This window comes from Hypomesus transpacificus, unplaced genomic scaffold (genome assembly GCF_021917145.1).
Source record: "Hypomesus transpacificus isolate Combined female unplaced genomic scaffold, fHypTra1 scaffold_62, whole genome shotgun sequence".
NCBI lineage: Eukaryota > Metazoa > Chordata > Actinopteri > Osmeriformes > Osmeridae > Hypomesus > Hypomesus transpacificus.
Genome location: NW_025814035.1, coordinates 1,199,052 through 1,215,032, shown reverse-complemented (window position 1 = coordinate 1,215,032; position 15,981 = coordinate 1,199,052). Strand labels below are relative to the sequence as shown.

Here is a 15,981-nt window from a genome sequence, read left to right as displayed (position 1 = left end):
AAGAGAGGCTGGAAAGTGAGAAGCCATGTTTACAGTCCCGGTGACTTAGAGATGGAGAGATGAAGATAACTATAATGGAGAAAGAGAGAATTATAGCATGGATAACGGTGGACAAAAGAGAAGTCAGAGAATTGGGGCGAAGGAGAGGAAAAGAGCAGAGAGATGTGGACGGATGAGAGGAACGATTGTGAAGGGGAAGAGAGGGATGGGGCCAATTGGGAGGAAGAAGAGGAAGATGCGAACGTCGAGAAATTGAAGTCAAAGTAGAAAGAGGAGGAGGGGTGGGAGCAGAGGGATTGAGGGAGGGAGATGGTTAATGGGAAAAGATGGCAGGGTGACAGAGGGAGAGCGGAGCCAGGACACAGCTGTGATGGAGTGAAAGGATCAGCTGCCTCTCGTTTCCTGCGGAAGAATGGATATGTGAATGAGGGAACTTGAGAGAGAGTTAGATTGAGTTAGAGAAACAGACTGACACCCAAGTGCATGCACACAACTATTAGTGAAAAAAAGTACACTATAACAAGTCACAGGGCACTTGTAGCCACATGTAATGCTAGAGGGAAGATACGTAACTAAGGTATGGCATACTAAAACACTGGTTGTCAGAGCAGTTAGTATTTCAGTTTTTTAGTGGTCCAGTTGTAGTCGAGTTCCAGATCAATCATGTGCTCTTAAGACCTGGTTGATACCACTTAAAACGGTATAATCCATCAGTGAGGAAGCAGGAATTAATCTTTTGTCGGAAGTAAAAGTTGATGGATTTTTTTTTTTAAATCTATAACCGGTTGGCTACCTGCTTTACACAGATTGAACATCCAGCCTACTTTAACTGTTCCTGCGTCTGCAAGTTTAGGACCTCGTGCTCCTTCAACATATCCTTGATGGTCAAGTTGAGAAGTAACTCTCGTAGACATAAGAGGAGTTGGTGTTTTGTTACAGAGAGTTGACTAAACTGTCCTTCATGGAAGCTTCCGGTCTATTGCAGAGCAGTTCCCATACCGCACTGTAATGCACCCTGTTAGGATTTCTTCTGAAATTGATTAGGACAGGAATTGAATTTCTTCAGCCTTCTGAGGAAAAGTAAGCGTCCCTGGTCGACGTTGGTCACTATCGTGGAGGTGTCAGACAGGGACGGACTGGGAGTAAAAATAGGCCCTGGACCACCAGAACCAGACACCGTATACGCCACCACAGCTGCCCTGCCAATGCATGCACATTCTGTGTTTGCTGAGATGCTAGTTAGGGAGTTCCAGACTCTCGCAGCAATTTTTTGGGGCCTTTATTTGAGCGCAAAATAGTTTTTTGTACTTAATGTAGAATAAACATAGCAGTTTTTCAACTGGTAAAACCTTGTATAGTGGAGGTGATGTCTTATTGTCTCTTAATTTTTCAGCCCCACCTTTACGTTTCTTATCCTGGTTTTCCATCATTATATAGTCTCTACTAGCTAACTTTCGATCTGTCAGTGTCACTGTCATGTGTAAGCGAGACCAAGGGGGCGGGGCTAAGGGCTGCATAGACGTTCATTTGGAATAGACCAACTGGCCTGGGGCAAAGGGGGGACGGCCAACCGTGTCGCTCAATCTTCTGCCAACATTTTTATTAGTAGTATAAATTATAAGGCAAGCGGCCCTCCAGCCCAGAAGTGTTTCGGCCCACCGGGAATTCTCCCGATGGCCAGTCTTCTACTGGTGTGAGAGGTCATGTCAGGTCGTAGGCGAGATGGGCTTCTGCTTCGCCTTAACTCACTCATCACCAACAGTATCTTCTACAATCCAGTCGAGTAGATGGGACCTCAGACTGGCACCCGTCTACACAAACACACACACACACCTATGTGTACGCACACGCACACGCACATCTGAACCTCGCTTCTGACCTTAGCTGGGTGTCTCATTAGTACACAGAGAGGTCCTTCCTCATGATTAAGCTCAACAAGCCTGCTGCTTGTGTGTGTGTGTGTGTGTTTGTGTGCTCAGGGTTCATTATAGCGAGTTCATTATACAATATCAGCTATGCAGCCCCCTCATCCCTGACTCTGCCCTCCCCACCCCTTCCTCCAACCCTTTTTGGCTTTCTCAGTCTTTAGGATTATTTCCGTCATTTCATTGTGGATTGAGAATGAGAAAGAGAAATGGTGTGTGTGTATTGTGTATTTGTGCGCACGGTTTTATTGTGCTGATGCGAGAGCTATTGTATTGATCCGGTAAAACGGTTTTAATATTCGCTCTCGTTTTCTCTCCTCGCTCTTTAAAAAAAAGTCTCTCTCTTTCTCTTCATCTCATGCACCCTGTCCCTAGTGGCTCTCTTTCTCTCACTCTGTCTATCTCTCACTCTCTGTCTCTTTCTCTCTTTCTCATTTTTTATTATTTTCTTGGTCTGCATTTTGAACTGATTGAACTGATTTTTATTTTTATTGTGTGCATCTTTCTCTTTCCCTCTCTGTCTCTCTCCTTTCCCTCTGTCAATGTCTCTCTCTCTCTCTCTCTCTCTCTCTCTCTCTCTCTCTCTCTCTCTCTCTCTCTCTCTCTCTCTCTCTCTCTCTCTCTTTCCAGAGTACATCATGGAGGAGGAGATTGACAGCAGGTGTGTGCTGCGGGAGCCCATTCGTCAGTGTCCCATCCCCACGCCACGAACCTCCGTGCCCTCCCCCTCCGCCTCCCCTTCGCTCAGACACAAGAGTAAGTACATACATACACACACACCAGAGCGCACAGACATGCATGTGAGCTGATACACACACACACACATAGCTCCCAAACAGAGAGAAAAGCTAAGAAAGTACACACGCAAGCAGATTTTAAAATTAGTAATCAAATCACCTAGATGGTACAAGTCGCCTGAACAAGACAAATATCTGGTGTGCGGCGCCTCTAGTGGTCGTAAGTCAGACTTCACCACAGTATTGCAGCTCAGAGAACACTGGCCCTAGTGGCTGAGTTGAAGCACTGCCGCAATATCACCCACAAATCCTGCTGATCTCCTCTCTCTCAATCATCCACACTCAACATATCCCATAATTACCTTTAGAGGGAGCAGAAAAATAGAAACCAACAATTTGTGCACCTGAACGCACACCTGAACACGCAATGAAACAGCTCAGCACGACACAGCACATTGAGACTGAGGAGTCTGAGGGGTGTTGGAGCTGCAGGAGTGTGTGTGTGTGTGTGTGTGTGTGTGGGGCGGCGGGGGGGGGGGAGCGTTTCAATTTCCATTCTCACACTGTCTTCTCCTGTGGCGGCAGGGGGCCACAAGGGGGATTGGAACCTTTGGATGTTGGACACTGTTCAAACAAAGTGACAAAAGTCTTTCCCTCTGTATCTCTGTCACACACATACTCACGTGCCACCTCTATCTGTCCAACCTTCTCTCTCTTTCCATTCCACACCACCTCTGCCTTTCTAACTCTGTGTGTGTGTGTGTGTGTGTGTGTGTGTGTGTGTGTGTGTGTGTGGTGAAACCGTGTCAAAAGCTAGATATTGATCACAGAGGGAAGAAGAGTAGAATCCAATTCCAATTATCCTGCACCCCTCGGAGGCGGTTAAGAGAGGGGGGGGAGGAGTGAGGCACGGAGGGGAAATGAAGGAGGATCATGAAAGAGATAGAGAGAGGGAGGAGCGAGAGAGAGCAATGGAAGGGAAGCCGGAAACAGAGGGAGTTAAGGGGAGGAAGGGGGGTTGGAATTTGTGGTGCCCAAGAAAAACGGTATAATGGTTTATGACGGTATAAAAACATGTCTTCTATCTACACTCTCCCTCCCTCCCTCTCTCTCTCCCCCTCTCTCCCTCCCTCTCTCTCTCCCTGTTTCTCTCTCTCTCCCTCTCTCTCCCCCTCTCTCTCCCCTTCTCTCTCTCCCCCCTTCTCTCTCTCTCTCTCTCTCTCTCTCTCTCTCACTCTCTCTCTCTCTCTCTCTCTCTCTCCCCCTCCCTTTCCCCCCCTCCCTCTCTCTCTCCCTCTCTATCTCTCTCCCCCCCAGACGAGGCGATGACGGGCGAGCTCTCCAAGCTGCTGAGTGAGATGAAGAAGTGTCGGGACTTCTCATTCGAGGAGCTCTGCCACACCATCTCCTCCCACTCCATGGAGAGCTTTGGCAGCGCAAGGCTCTCCGACGAGGAGCGCGGCGGCACTCTGGGACGCCGCGGCAAGGTGGGGCAGGTTGGGGGAGGGAGGGCGGACAAATACAAAGAGAGAGAGTGAGATACCAAGACAGAGAAAGGGATAGAGAGAGAGAGAAAGGGATAGAGAGAGACATTGACAGAGGGAAAGGAGAGAGACAGAGAGGGAAATAGAAAGATGCACACATTTTTGGGAGGGAGGGAGGGGCTGGCAGGCAGGCAGGCAGTCAGGCAGGCAGGCAGGCAGGCAGGCAGGCTTCCGTGCTGGGGGCAGTGGTATCTGTATATATATTGGGAGGAGTGAGATGTACATGTAAGAAGGAGTCTGGTCAAAGTGCTCGTCCAATAGAGAAGCCAGTTCATGCTGGCAGATTGAGGCGGATCCAATGAGCATCCAATAAGCTTTCCCTGCAGGAGCTAGTTGACCAATGGCAGACCACCTCTTTGTTTTATGTCCTGTGAGATTCAGATGCGAAGTCATTGTAGTTAGAAAGGTTTTATTGCGTTGACCTCTAACGTCAGCACTGTATAGTTTTTCTGAAGCTTTTCACTGCCACTGTAAAATAACTGTAGTCCCATATTTCCACCAGTAGAGAACAGTGTTGGATAACTCTCTGGACTGGCTCGTATATTGGCTGTTTATGTCATGTTTTTTACAGCTTTAATAATAGGTTTCACAATGTTTGATCATTAATATTTTCTGTACGTTACTTGTGCAGGCATATATTTTGTAAAGATTAGAGGCCGTCGTTTTTCGGGATTCAGAAGCCTGCTTGCACACTCTCTCTCTGTCTTTCTCTCACACACACACGCACACGCACACACACACACACACACACACACACACACATTAATACAGATAAAACCCTGGTGAGATTTAAGTATTTATAATACCTCAAGGTTGCAGAATTCAAGAGAATTGACCACTTGGCTTCGTTTGCTCGTACCCCGCTGCAGAAAATCACAGCAGACTTTCTCCTAACACCTTCACTACTGCATGACCAATGGGCTTTGGGGGTTTCAATTATAGGATTCAGGACAGAAGTGGGTTCCGTAAAAGTGCGGTCATCGATCATTCTGACCCCCCTCCTCCCACCCCCGCCCCCCAGCCCTGAGTGAAGCCTGAGGCCTGGACTGGCCTATCGTCTCGTAGAACTGATAGCGGGGGGTCCCACTTCTCCCCAGGCTCCACACAGTTGGTTCCTGTGGCTCGAGCGTTCCAGGATCGATCTCAATCGCGCCACCGCTGCTCTCAGCCCCGAGACGAGCTTGGGGGATGATTGTTACACACGCACGTGCAGACACACACACGCACTTTGGTGCACATACAGGCGTGTTCACACTCACAAGCACGTGTCACCTTTAAACCCACACGCTTTTACACCTACATTTACACACACAAACACACAGTAAGTGAAGGATTGGTGGGAGGTTTCCATTTGGAATGCCAGGCTACCTGCAGGCTAGTCTTGACAGAGCTGCTCTACCTCTCACATCTCAATCACACACTGTGGCACGCAACAAGGCACCCACACATACATTTAGTCATTTAGCAGACGCTCCCTTATCCAGAGCGACTTACAGCGAATACAGGGACATTCCCCCCGAGGCAAGTAGGGGGAAGTGCCTTGCCCAATGACACAACATCATTTGGCGCGATCAGGAATCGAACCGGCAACCTTCTGATTACTAGCCCGATTCCCTAACCGCTCAGCCACCTGACACACGTACACACATATACAATACATGTGCACTCATGCACTTGTGCAGAGCCTGACATGTGCACACCGAGACAAGCGCACACATACACATTCTGACACACCAATGCATGCTTACACACACCTTCAGAGATCTTACAGCATGCTGTGTTGCGAGTGATTGCTCTTCCATGAGAGCGTGTGTTTACCATGCTTTGTTCATGTACGTGGAATCGTATTTGTATGCTAATTCATGCTAATCCAAGGACAGATGCAATACGGTTCATTAGCATAATGCCTATGAACCCATATGTTCAATAACAGCCATTGTCGTCGGCTTCATGAATTTAGCACAGCCCCCAGGTTTGTTTATGACATCCTCTGTTCACTTGACTTCCTTGGTTACCAGAGCCGTGTCGTTGGGAACGTGTCTGCCTTTTCCATGGTAACATGACTATCACAGTCAATGTTACCATAGTTTCATAACCATTGGTAGAAGAGCCACGGTTTCTGTAGAAAATAGACATGAGTGACCTTCACATCCTTGTCAAAACAATCACAAGGACATCAATGGCAGGGATGCATTTTACTCTGATGAGATAGTACCACATACATAAAACCACAAATAAAGATAGAACATACAAAAATACAACACCATCTGTAATTCAGTTGAAATTGCATCAGAAATGCTCAGCCGTAACCCTAACAACAAATGCACTTCAATGAACCCAGTCTATATGTTGTAGTTAACTGCCGTACACTCCAAGTGTCCTTATCTTATAGGGGACCTTATTGTCGGGTGGCTCAGCTACTCTAGCCCCTGGCTTCAAAATGGGCCTTGGTCTTCAGTTTTAGTCCATGATTTCCAAGCCAGTCCAATATTTGACTCCAAACCTTGGACTGTTGTTTCATATCTCATTCATGGTCTTACTCCATTATGAAATGTGTAACTGAGTGCTTATGCTTGTGTGGAAGGGCTTGGTGGTGTCTGTCGAAATGAATGAATCAGTGTGTGTTTCCCAATGTGTGTGTATATGTGATCGTGTGCCCGTGTCTGAATGATTGAGTACTGTGAGTGTGTGTGTGTGCCAGCTTGGATCGGTTGGATCTGTATGCAACCCCTGCTGAGAGCCCTTTTAGATCTGAAAAAAAAATGGGTGACCTTTTCTCTCTCCCTTCTCGCTTTTCCTCCCGCCATTGCTCCTCGGTTCCTTCCTCTCGTCCGTCTGTCTCCATCTGTGGCCCTTGTCACTGCGTCTCTCTTTCCAATCTCTCCGCATCCTCCCTGACTTCATTATCCCTCTTATCTGTTATCTCTCTACATCTATCTATATTCTACATCTGCTCTCTCTGTGTGTGCCCCATATTCCCATTTCTTAATTGTACAAAATATCTCTCTCTTTCGGTCTCTTTCCTACCCAACCGTTTTGGGACCGTTTTCACTGCACAGGACACATTGTGCGTGCATTTTTCCCCTCTGTCTATTGGCTCCTTCTCTCTGTCTCTTTCTCCCTCTTCTCTCTCCCTGTATCTCTCTCGCTCATATTCGTTCTAGGGGTATGATCTTGTGACCGAGTTCTTTTCCTGCATCACATGATGTAGTGTGTGATAGCAGCAACACTCGCTCTTCAATAACAGCCCTGTCACACACGCTGCCATCTCCACATCTATCCTTTGGGGGCTAAACCCCACGCAAAAGGCCACTGTCTGTGTGTTTGTGGTGTGCGTGTGTGTGTGTGTGTGTGTGTGTGTGGGGGGGGGGGGGGGGGGGGGATTCTGTGTTCACAATGTTTGAACTGTTCCTATCATAGCCCAACCCGGCAGAATAGCTCACTTGCATGCATGTGTGTTTGAGGGGTTACACAGGAGCAACAATAGCTTGTGTGGTGGCAATCTGAGAATCAACAAAACATAACGTATCTAAATGTCTTTGTATAAGTATTTATTGCATAAGTATTGTTACATGAATCTTTCTGCAGAAAGAGACTCAGAGGCCCCAGAGCACCTTACTAGTGGTCTGTGAAGCTCAGAATAAAGAACACACTTTAGGACCTCTATACTAAGATAGTGAGATCTGCAACAACGTGCACACAACATGCCCTAATATTGGCCGGGTCTCCCAGATTCTTTAAGAAGCTCTTAACGCTGAGAGCTTCTTAGGAGCGTTCTAAGAGCGTTCTTAGAACGCTCCTCAGAAGCTCTTAGCGTTAAGAGCTTCTTAACGAATCAGTACAAAAGGTTCCATCTGCCCTCTGTCAGAAAACTAACTAACAATAAAAGTTGGAATGATTAGTTTGATTAATATAACAATTTCCATTACACTTGTCATGTGTGCTGCTGTATGTGAGTTTCTATGTGTTCTTCTTAAAGAGGAAGCTCTTGTAGGACTGTACGGGTGACCTTTACATTGGCTAAAAGTAGAAACGTTGAGCCATTGGTAGCTCTGTGTACTGAACCCTCTGAACTGCCTCTGCTATGCTTGACTACCTGGGTGCAGTCTCTGAATGTCTTTTTCTCTCGCTGCTGGTCTTTCTCTCTGTCTCTTTCTCTGTCTGCCTCTCTTTCTGTCTGTCTCTTTCTCCCTCCCTCTCTGTCTTTGTCTCTGTCTCTATCTCTCTCTGCCTCTCTTGCGCTCTCTGCCTTTCTTTCTGTCTGTCTCTTTCTCTCTCGCTCCCTCTCTCTGTCTTTCTGTCTCTGGCCCTCTCTCAAACATAATGTTATGGGTATGTCACAAACATTTTACAAATGACCCAACCAAGTTGCCCTTCAGACTGAAAAGGCCATGCAGGTTCCACAGATACCAAAGAGGTCCCTGGTACACTTTGTGTTTCTAAATGTGAGTGGGTGTGTGTACACCATGATAACACTATGTATATGTGTCTACCTTTTGTGATCGTACCGTGCCTGTGTACAGTCATGGCCTTAAGTTTTGGCAATGACAAATAAAATTGGCTTTAAATTGTGTTTTGCAAAGTTTGCTGGTTCAGTATTTGAGGAAAATGTTTTCATATGCATACATTTATTTGCATACATTTTCAATATATGCAAAAGTCCCCTCTTATACAGCAGTCAATCTGCTCTTAAAATCCAATCACAATGATAGTGAATTCACCTGGCTAGAACTAGTTCACACTTTCCCCTGTGCTGATAATATGACTTACTGAAATTATGTTAGCTGTCATTTCATGCCAAGGCCCAGCAAGCCTTGCAAACACAAAATGTCGCTCCCAATACTTTTGGACACGGCTGTACATTGTGAAAACGTTTTTTGTGTCCGTATACATTGTGATAACGGTTTGCGCGTGTGTGTTTACAGCGGAACACGCCCCCTTTAGCCCCACCCAGGGAGGAAGAGGAGGTGGAGAAGAGCTGTGGCCCTGCGGGATTCTGGGAAGCCCTCACCCCCTGCAACGGCTGTCGAAACCTGGGCTTCAGCAGCCAGTCAGAGGTGTGTTTCAGAGAGGAGCGCCCCTCTCTCTTCCCTCCACTAACATCTGGATGTCCGTCACAGTGTTACCGTGGGAATGGCGGAGGTTCCGAGCGTTAAGCTGCGACCCACCTCTTTGACACTCTCTCTCTGGTTCCCTCTCTGGTTCTCTCTCGGGTTCTCTCTCTCTTGAGTTCTCCCTCTGATTCTCTCTCTAGGTCTCTGGCTAGTTCTCTTTTCATTTTCTCTCTCACTCTGCTCTCTCCCTCTCCCTTCCTTTTCTCTCTCGCTCTGCTCTCTCCCTCTCCCTTCCTTTTCTCTCTCACTCTGCTCTCTCCCTCTCTCTCTTCTATCCCTCTCCTTTCTGTCTGCCGTACCTCTATGACAGGGAACAGCTGCCCCCCCCCCCCCCCCCCATTCCCTCGCTCCCCGTGAAGAGAAAAGCATTTAGCATGTGTGTGGGGGTGTTCAGCTGACATTTACACTGGGTTGATTGTTCAGCTTGCTGCCGAGCTGGAAAACTTCAGTAGCACCTGGCCTTTGGTGCTGGGGCTATGTGTGTGTGTGTCCGCACGCGTGTGCAAGTATGTCCAGTGTTTGTCTAAATATGAAGTAAATAAAAACGATATTAAGTGGAGAAGATACACAGAGGTACAGGAAGATCTGGAGGAGAGAAGGCGAAAGTGAATGATTTGTATCCATGGGGTCACCAATGGACTGACAGTGCAACCATTTCTGTTATTTCTAAACCTTAAACCCAAACACAGGCAGAATGCCTAACCCGACCACACAAGTTTTGCCTCCGATGGAAGAATGTCATCCTTTATGTATGTAGTACTGGGTTCTCTGTCTGTCTTTCTCATACCTGCCAATACATCTCTCCCTCTCCCTCGCTGTCTCACTATCTCTTCCTCCCTCTCTCTGTCTCTCTCTCTGTCTCTCTCTCCCTCCTGCTCCTTTCTCTCTCTCTCTCTCTCTCTCTCTCTCTCTCTCTCTCTCTCTCTCTCGCTCTCTCCGCCCCCCTCTCTTTCTTGCTCTCTCACCCCCCCACCCCCTCTCCCTGACAGAGGTGTGTTAAGCACCATATTGATCGCCACAGTTGAGCGTTTCCTGTGGTACACTCCCTTCACTCAGTGTCAGGATGGGAGGTGGGCTACTTTAATGTGAGCTGTGGAGTGTGTGTGTGTGCCTCAAGTCTTAGGTGTGATGTGGATCTAATGGAATATTTCAGTGTGCTTTTAAGTTTCTGGTCTGGGTGAGTGTTGTGCTAAAGCTCTTATGCAAGACCTTAGCTCTAAAATGACGTTGTGTTAAAGAAGTCTGTGTTCTTCGAAAAGAGAAAAGAGCCCGTCAGAATGTTAGAATGGTGTATGTGTGTGTGTGTATGTGTGTGTGTGGGGGGGGGGATACACACGAGTTTCCCTATCTCTTCCCTTCGGGTACGAAGTGGAACCGCACACACACAAACATACTCACTGACTCACACACACTCGTGGATCCTTTCCCTTCTCTCTACGAGAGAACCACGCTATCCTGATGCCATGACGACCAAGATTGGCTTTTGATGTGTGTGTCTTTTAAAGAGCTTCCTTCATCAGAGAAGAAGCTTACTTTGACAAAGTTGGTGCGTTGCCACTCCCTTTACCATGCAGAAAGAGAGAGAAAGATGAAGAGAGAGACGGAGAAAGAGACAGAGAGAGATGGAGTGAGAGAGAGAGAAGGAGGAAGTAAAAAATAAGTCCAGGAGAGGGAGGCGGCGACAGGGGGTGCAACGAGAAGTAGAGAGGAGAGATTCACACGGTTGCTAGGAGACACAGAAATCCATAGAGTGGCAGGCTGGGATATCCGCCCACTGGCCCCATTGACAAATCTGAGCCACCTTCGAAAACAGGTGCGTCAGTGCAATGCGCAATATCACATACATACACACACAAACACTCATCAACCCATATTCTCTCTTTTCATTTTTACCTCTTATTCAATCTCTTCACTTCCCCATCCGTCCACTCTCCCTCCCTCCCCCACTCTCTCTCTCTCTCTCTCTCTCTCTCTCTCTCTCTCTCTCTCTCTCTCTCTCTCGCACTCTGTTTGATTTTTCCCTCCTTTCCAACCTATTTTCCTCCTCCTCTACGCCCCCTCACTCCACCAGTTTACTCTAGCTTATTTCCTTCCTCTCTCTCTCTCTCTCTCTCTCTCTCTCTCTCTCTCTCTCTCTCTCTCTCTCTCTCACTCTAACTGTCTCTGTCAGTTTTTTTCTCTTTCTCTCTCTCTCTCTCTCTCTCTCTCTCTCTCTGTCTCTCTCTCTCCCCCTCTCTTAGTGTGGGTGGGTGTTGCGGTATGTTAGGCTGACTATGAGAAACAGCTTCTCCTTCAACGGACCCACAGCACAGGAGAACGAGCAAAATGAGTTCTGGTGTTCTAATTGTCCCCCCAGTGCTTGACTATACAGTTTTCCTTTCAGACCTGTACTGTATGTGGATGTCTGTGTGCAAGTGTGTATATCTGAAAAAGAGTATTAGTGTGTATGTGTGTGTTTGTGAGAGAGAGTGCCTCTGAACTTCTGTGTGTGTGTGTGTGTGTGTGTGTGTGTGTGTGTGTGTGTGTGTGTGAGAGAGAGAGAGAGAGAGAGAGAGAGAGAGAGAGAGAGAGAGAGAGAGAGAGAGAGAGAGAGAGAGTGTATGTGTGTTCCCTTGCTTCCCTCTGGCTTTAAGATCACACACGTCCAGCCTGTCCTGGGGGTAAACAGGAAAGTAGCTTGACTGAGGTAGGGGTTAGGGTGCCTGATAAAGGAGGAGGTAGAAACAGGAAGCTAGAAACAGGAAGAGATCCTGTTGAGGACAAGACTGCAAACAAGTACACCCCAAGCAAACACATATACTTACTAATCTATGAATGTATTTGTTGTGTGGTTTTTTTCACATTACTTATGCAAGACCATTATTTATGGAGGTTGAGATTAGATTTGTACACCTCATTTTCATGCATTGCGTGTGTGTTTGTGTAGGTGTGTCTGTAATCCATCCAGCAAACACAGCTAGGTCATGATTGGATTTTACAGCTAATCCACAAACGCAACAACTATTTGTACAGGGGCTCTTTTTAGATGTTAAATATTCATGGGTAATTTGGTTAGCATATGATTGCTTTCCCTGCTTGCTATTCGTCATCCAATCCAATGCTGTCACACAAGGCACGATCACGAGTAAAATGAAGACAGGGTTGGAAAACATTGGATTGTGGAACAGTATAATTGACATGGGTTGAATATTGGAGTAGTTCTATGGTACATGCTCATATTATACATGCTGGGCTGTGACCCATAGTCAGATGTCAGCAGTGTTATTTATTACCTCAAGTTTTGTCTTTCCTTCAGGGTATAGTCTACATGGAGGGTATCTCTACCTCTTCAGACTTTAGCATGGTGGGCTTTTAAGGGGTGTCCAAGGCTAGAACATTTGACATGGGGTGGCAAAGGGGTGGCAAGAGGTCTTGGCAGGGTGGCATGGGTAAAAGGTACGTGGGAATCCCTATATGTGAATGGCTTTAACAAAACAAACACAAAAATACTATAAAACTACAGTAGTTATTATTTAATCATGCCCTTACGCACTACAAGCGTTTTTCATTCACAACAGGAATAAACCCAGTCAGGGCCAGAGTGGGACCCATTTTCAGCCCGGTAGTGTAATGGGCAAAACCAGCCCATCCCTACCAGGGGCGGAGCCAAACGTTGAACATTCTGGGCTTAACCCGAACCTAGGACCTATAGTAAAGGTTTTGATGTGAGGCGAAATCGGAACTTCACATTAATCCGAGCGCAGAGCGCGCAAGCGCGATTTTTTGCATTAATTTCAGTGCAAAATAGTTTTTGGAGCTTTATGTAATACAAACATTACGCTGAACTCATAATGTTATATTTTCTGGCAATTACAACCCACATTTTTTCCTGAAAGATTTGGGGCTTTCGAGATTTTTTTTTTCCCACCCTTGCAGTGGACTACAAGTATAAAACAGGAGACTAATACTCAAGTAGGCCTGCTTATTATTGGGAGTCAAATGGCTGAGCGGGTAGAGCATCGGGCTAGTAATCTGAAGGTTGCCAGTTCAATTCCCGGCCGGCGCACATTACGTTGTGTCCTTGGGCAAGGCACTTCACCCTACTTGCCTCGGGGAGAATGTCCCTGTACTTACTGTAAGTCGCTCTGGATAAGAGCGTCTGCTAAATGACTAAATGTAAATGTATTATAATTCAAAACCTTACAACTTTATAATTACAGTCCACAAATGACCCATGATCACCCATGTTCTTTAAGGAAAGCTTAAGGCGGTGGTTGTTGTACTTTGCAGCAAAACATTCACAAACAATATATTAGAGTAAGTGGATTTTATAGGACTGCTGAGCTAATCATATAAAAATGATCAATCTCCCAAATGGCACTGTATTGTGTGTTGTAACGTAACGTCGGCGAAACAGCGATCATCATTAAACGTAAATCATTAAACAAGATTTAATATTTCATATTAAGCAGTTCTTTGCTTTACTAAAATCAAAACCAATCAAAGGGCAGTGCTCTTGCAAATCACGAGGGAGCGATTTGACTTTTGGCTAACGTAATAGACTCGCTCGTTTTTGCTGATGCTGAATCGTCTTTAACATACATTACATTCATTAGCCTACAAATGTAACTTTAAGTTAAACATGTGTGTTTCAACTTCACCTGGGGAAACTGACTTCACCTTCAGAGGCTCGGGGGGGCAGCTCAGTCGCTCCAGTCTCTGCCAGGATGCAGTGCCACCGCACCGCAGCAGACTCGCTGCGTGCGAGCCAGACTGTGTGAATGACGCTCTGCACGTTTGATGCAGGGACGTAGCTAAGTATTTGAGGGGCAGGGGGCTAAGAATACGTTTAAAAAACTAAATACAAAATTGTTCACTTTCGGTAAATGTGTTGTTCAGCTCAATGTTTTGAGAAGCTTGTGGACATAGTGGTGTTTTTTTTTGGGGGGGGATCACCAAAGTTAGGGGGGCAGCTGGGGGGGGCAAGGCTCTAGAGTGGGGGGGCAGCTGCCCCCCTTCCCCCCCTATAGATCCGCCCATGGTCACAAGACAACCGACTCTGTTTTTCCCCTCCTCTTCAACCGTTTCTCTCTATCATCTGTCTATTATTTCCTTGCCTCTTCCCTCCCTTCTGCTATCACAGACTGCCATGATTTAGCTGTCACAGTACCTGCACCATTGATCGTAAATCGCCCACCGTGTGGAGGAAGAGGCCCCTTACGAACTCACTTAAGTACTTGATTGTACAGTACGTCATATCCCCCCCCCCCTCTCAGCCCCAACCCTTTATAGATACCTTCCTCGTCGGGTCAGGAAACATACAACCTGTTTCACTTAGTGTTCTGCTCCCTAGTGTTAGTAAAGTACTGGAGAATGGGAGCAAGGAATGGTGTTGAAAGCGCCCGAAATCTTCAGAGCCCCCTGTTCCAAGGTACTCTCCCATGTCTGCCCGTTCCTACTAACTAGTGTTACCTGAGGGCGCTGGAACAAGTCGTTCAAATACAAAACTGCCTCCTTCCCTTCTCCCCCCCTGAGGACCACTCAGACCCTGTGAATCACAGGTGTGAACCGATACTGGATCCTATCATTCAGCACTAAGCATTTTACTTTCCCAATTGGATAAACAGCATAATTCAGTTGCATTTGAAGGCACGTTAGGTACAATTGCAAACCTATCATTTGTAGCTCAAGTTCAAAAGAATTCAACCACTTTTCCACAAAATATGAATGTGCTGCCTGACTACTGCCGAGAAGTAGGTAGGCTGTGAAGTTTATTTAAGCAAATATGACTCTTTACAGAATTAACTGACAGTTTTAATACATTTTCATAATATTTATGTTTTTCTGTACAATTGTACTTAAAAAAGTACTCATTTTGTATGTTCATATACTTTTGACAACTTTAATATCTTTAAGTGTGTTTGTCCTTGGCCGGGTTTCCCAGATTCGTTAAGAAGCTCTTAACGCTAAGTGCTTCTTAGGAGCGTTCTAGAGCGTTCTTAGAGCGCTCCTAAGAAGCTCTTAGCATCAAGAGCTTCTTAACGAATATGGGAAACCCGGCCCTTATGCTTTGTGAGTGTACTCTTCAAGTATAATATTTTTTGCTTCTTAGGAGCGTTCTAAAGCGCTTCTAAGGAGCGTCCTTCTTAGGAGCGCTCCTTTTTTGCTTCTTAGGAGCGTTCTAGAGCATTCTTAGAACTATCCTAAGAAGCTCTTTAAGAAGCTCTTAGCATTAAGAGCTTCTTAACGAATATGGGAAACCCGGCCCTTACGCTTTGTGAGTGTACTCTTCAAGTATAATATTTTTTGCTTCAGTAGCAGAACTTGTTTTGCTCAATTGATTCAGTATTTGATGTGCCTCCCATCAGTAAAGTGAGCGAGAGACAGCTGCAATCAATGAATTCATCAACTATAGACGTTCCCGTCACTTTATAGATTAGCTGGCACATTGTCAAATGGATTAGAAAGTGTTACTGCTGGCCTTGTGGGCTGACTGACTAGATTAAGACCAGTCATGGCGGATAGCACAATTTAGTTAAATAATGTCCTCTTGATCTTATATGAGGTACTACATCATCCAAACAATGTCAACGTGTTCCTCAAACCAGCTTTGTTGTCAGAGCACATTAGGGAATCATAACTGAGCTCAAAATAGTGTTTAAAACAGAAAGAACCTTCTGGA

General features: G+C 46.2%; 1 protein-coding gene across 1 annotated transcript in view; it reads left to right on the top strand.

Moving 5' to 3' along the window:
• The window catches only part of anks1b (ankyrin repeat and sterile alpha motif domain containing 1B), a 204,525-nt gene that overhangs the window by 89,971 nt on the left and 98,573 nt on the right, over positions 1–15,981 (top strand). The window contains 3 exon segments of the mRNA XM_047017696.1: positions 2,556–2,681; positions 3,980–4,149; positions 9,132–9,263. Coding sequence (XP_046873652.1) covers positions 2,556–2,681; positions 3,980–4,149; positions 9,132–9,263 — 428 coding nt within the window.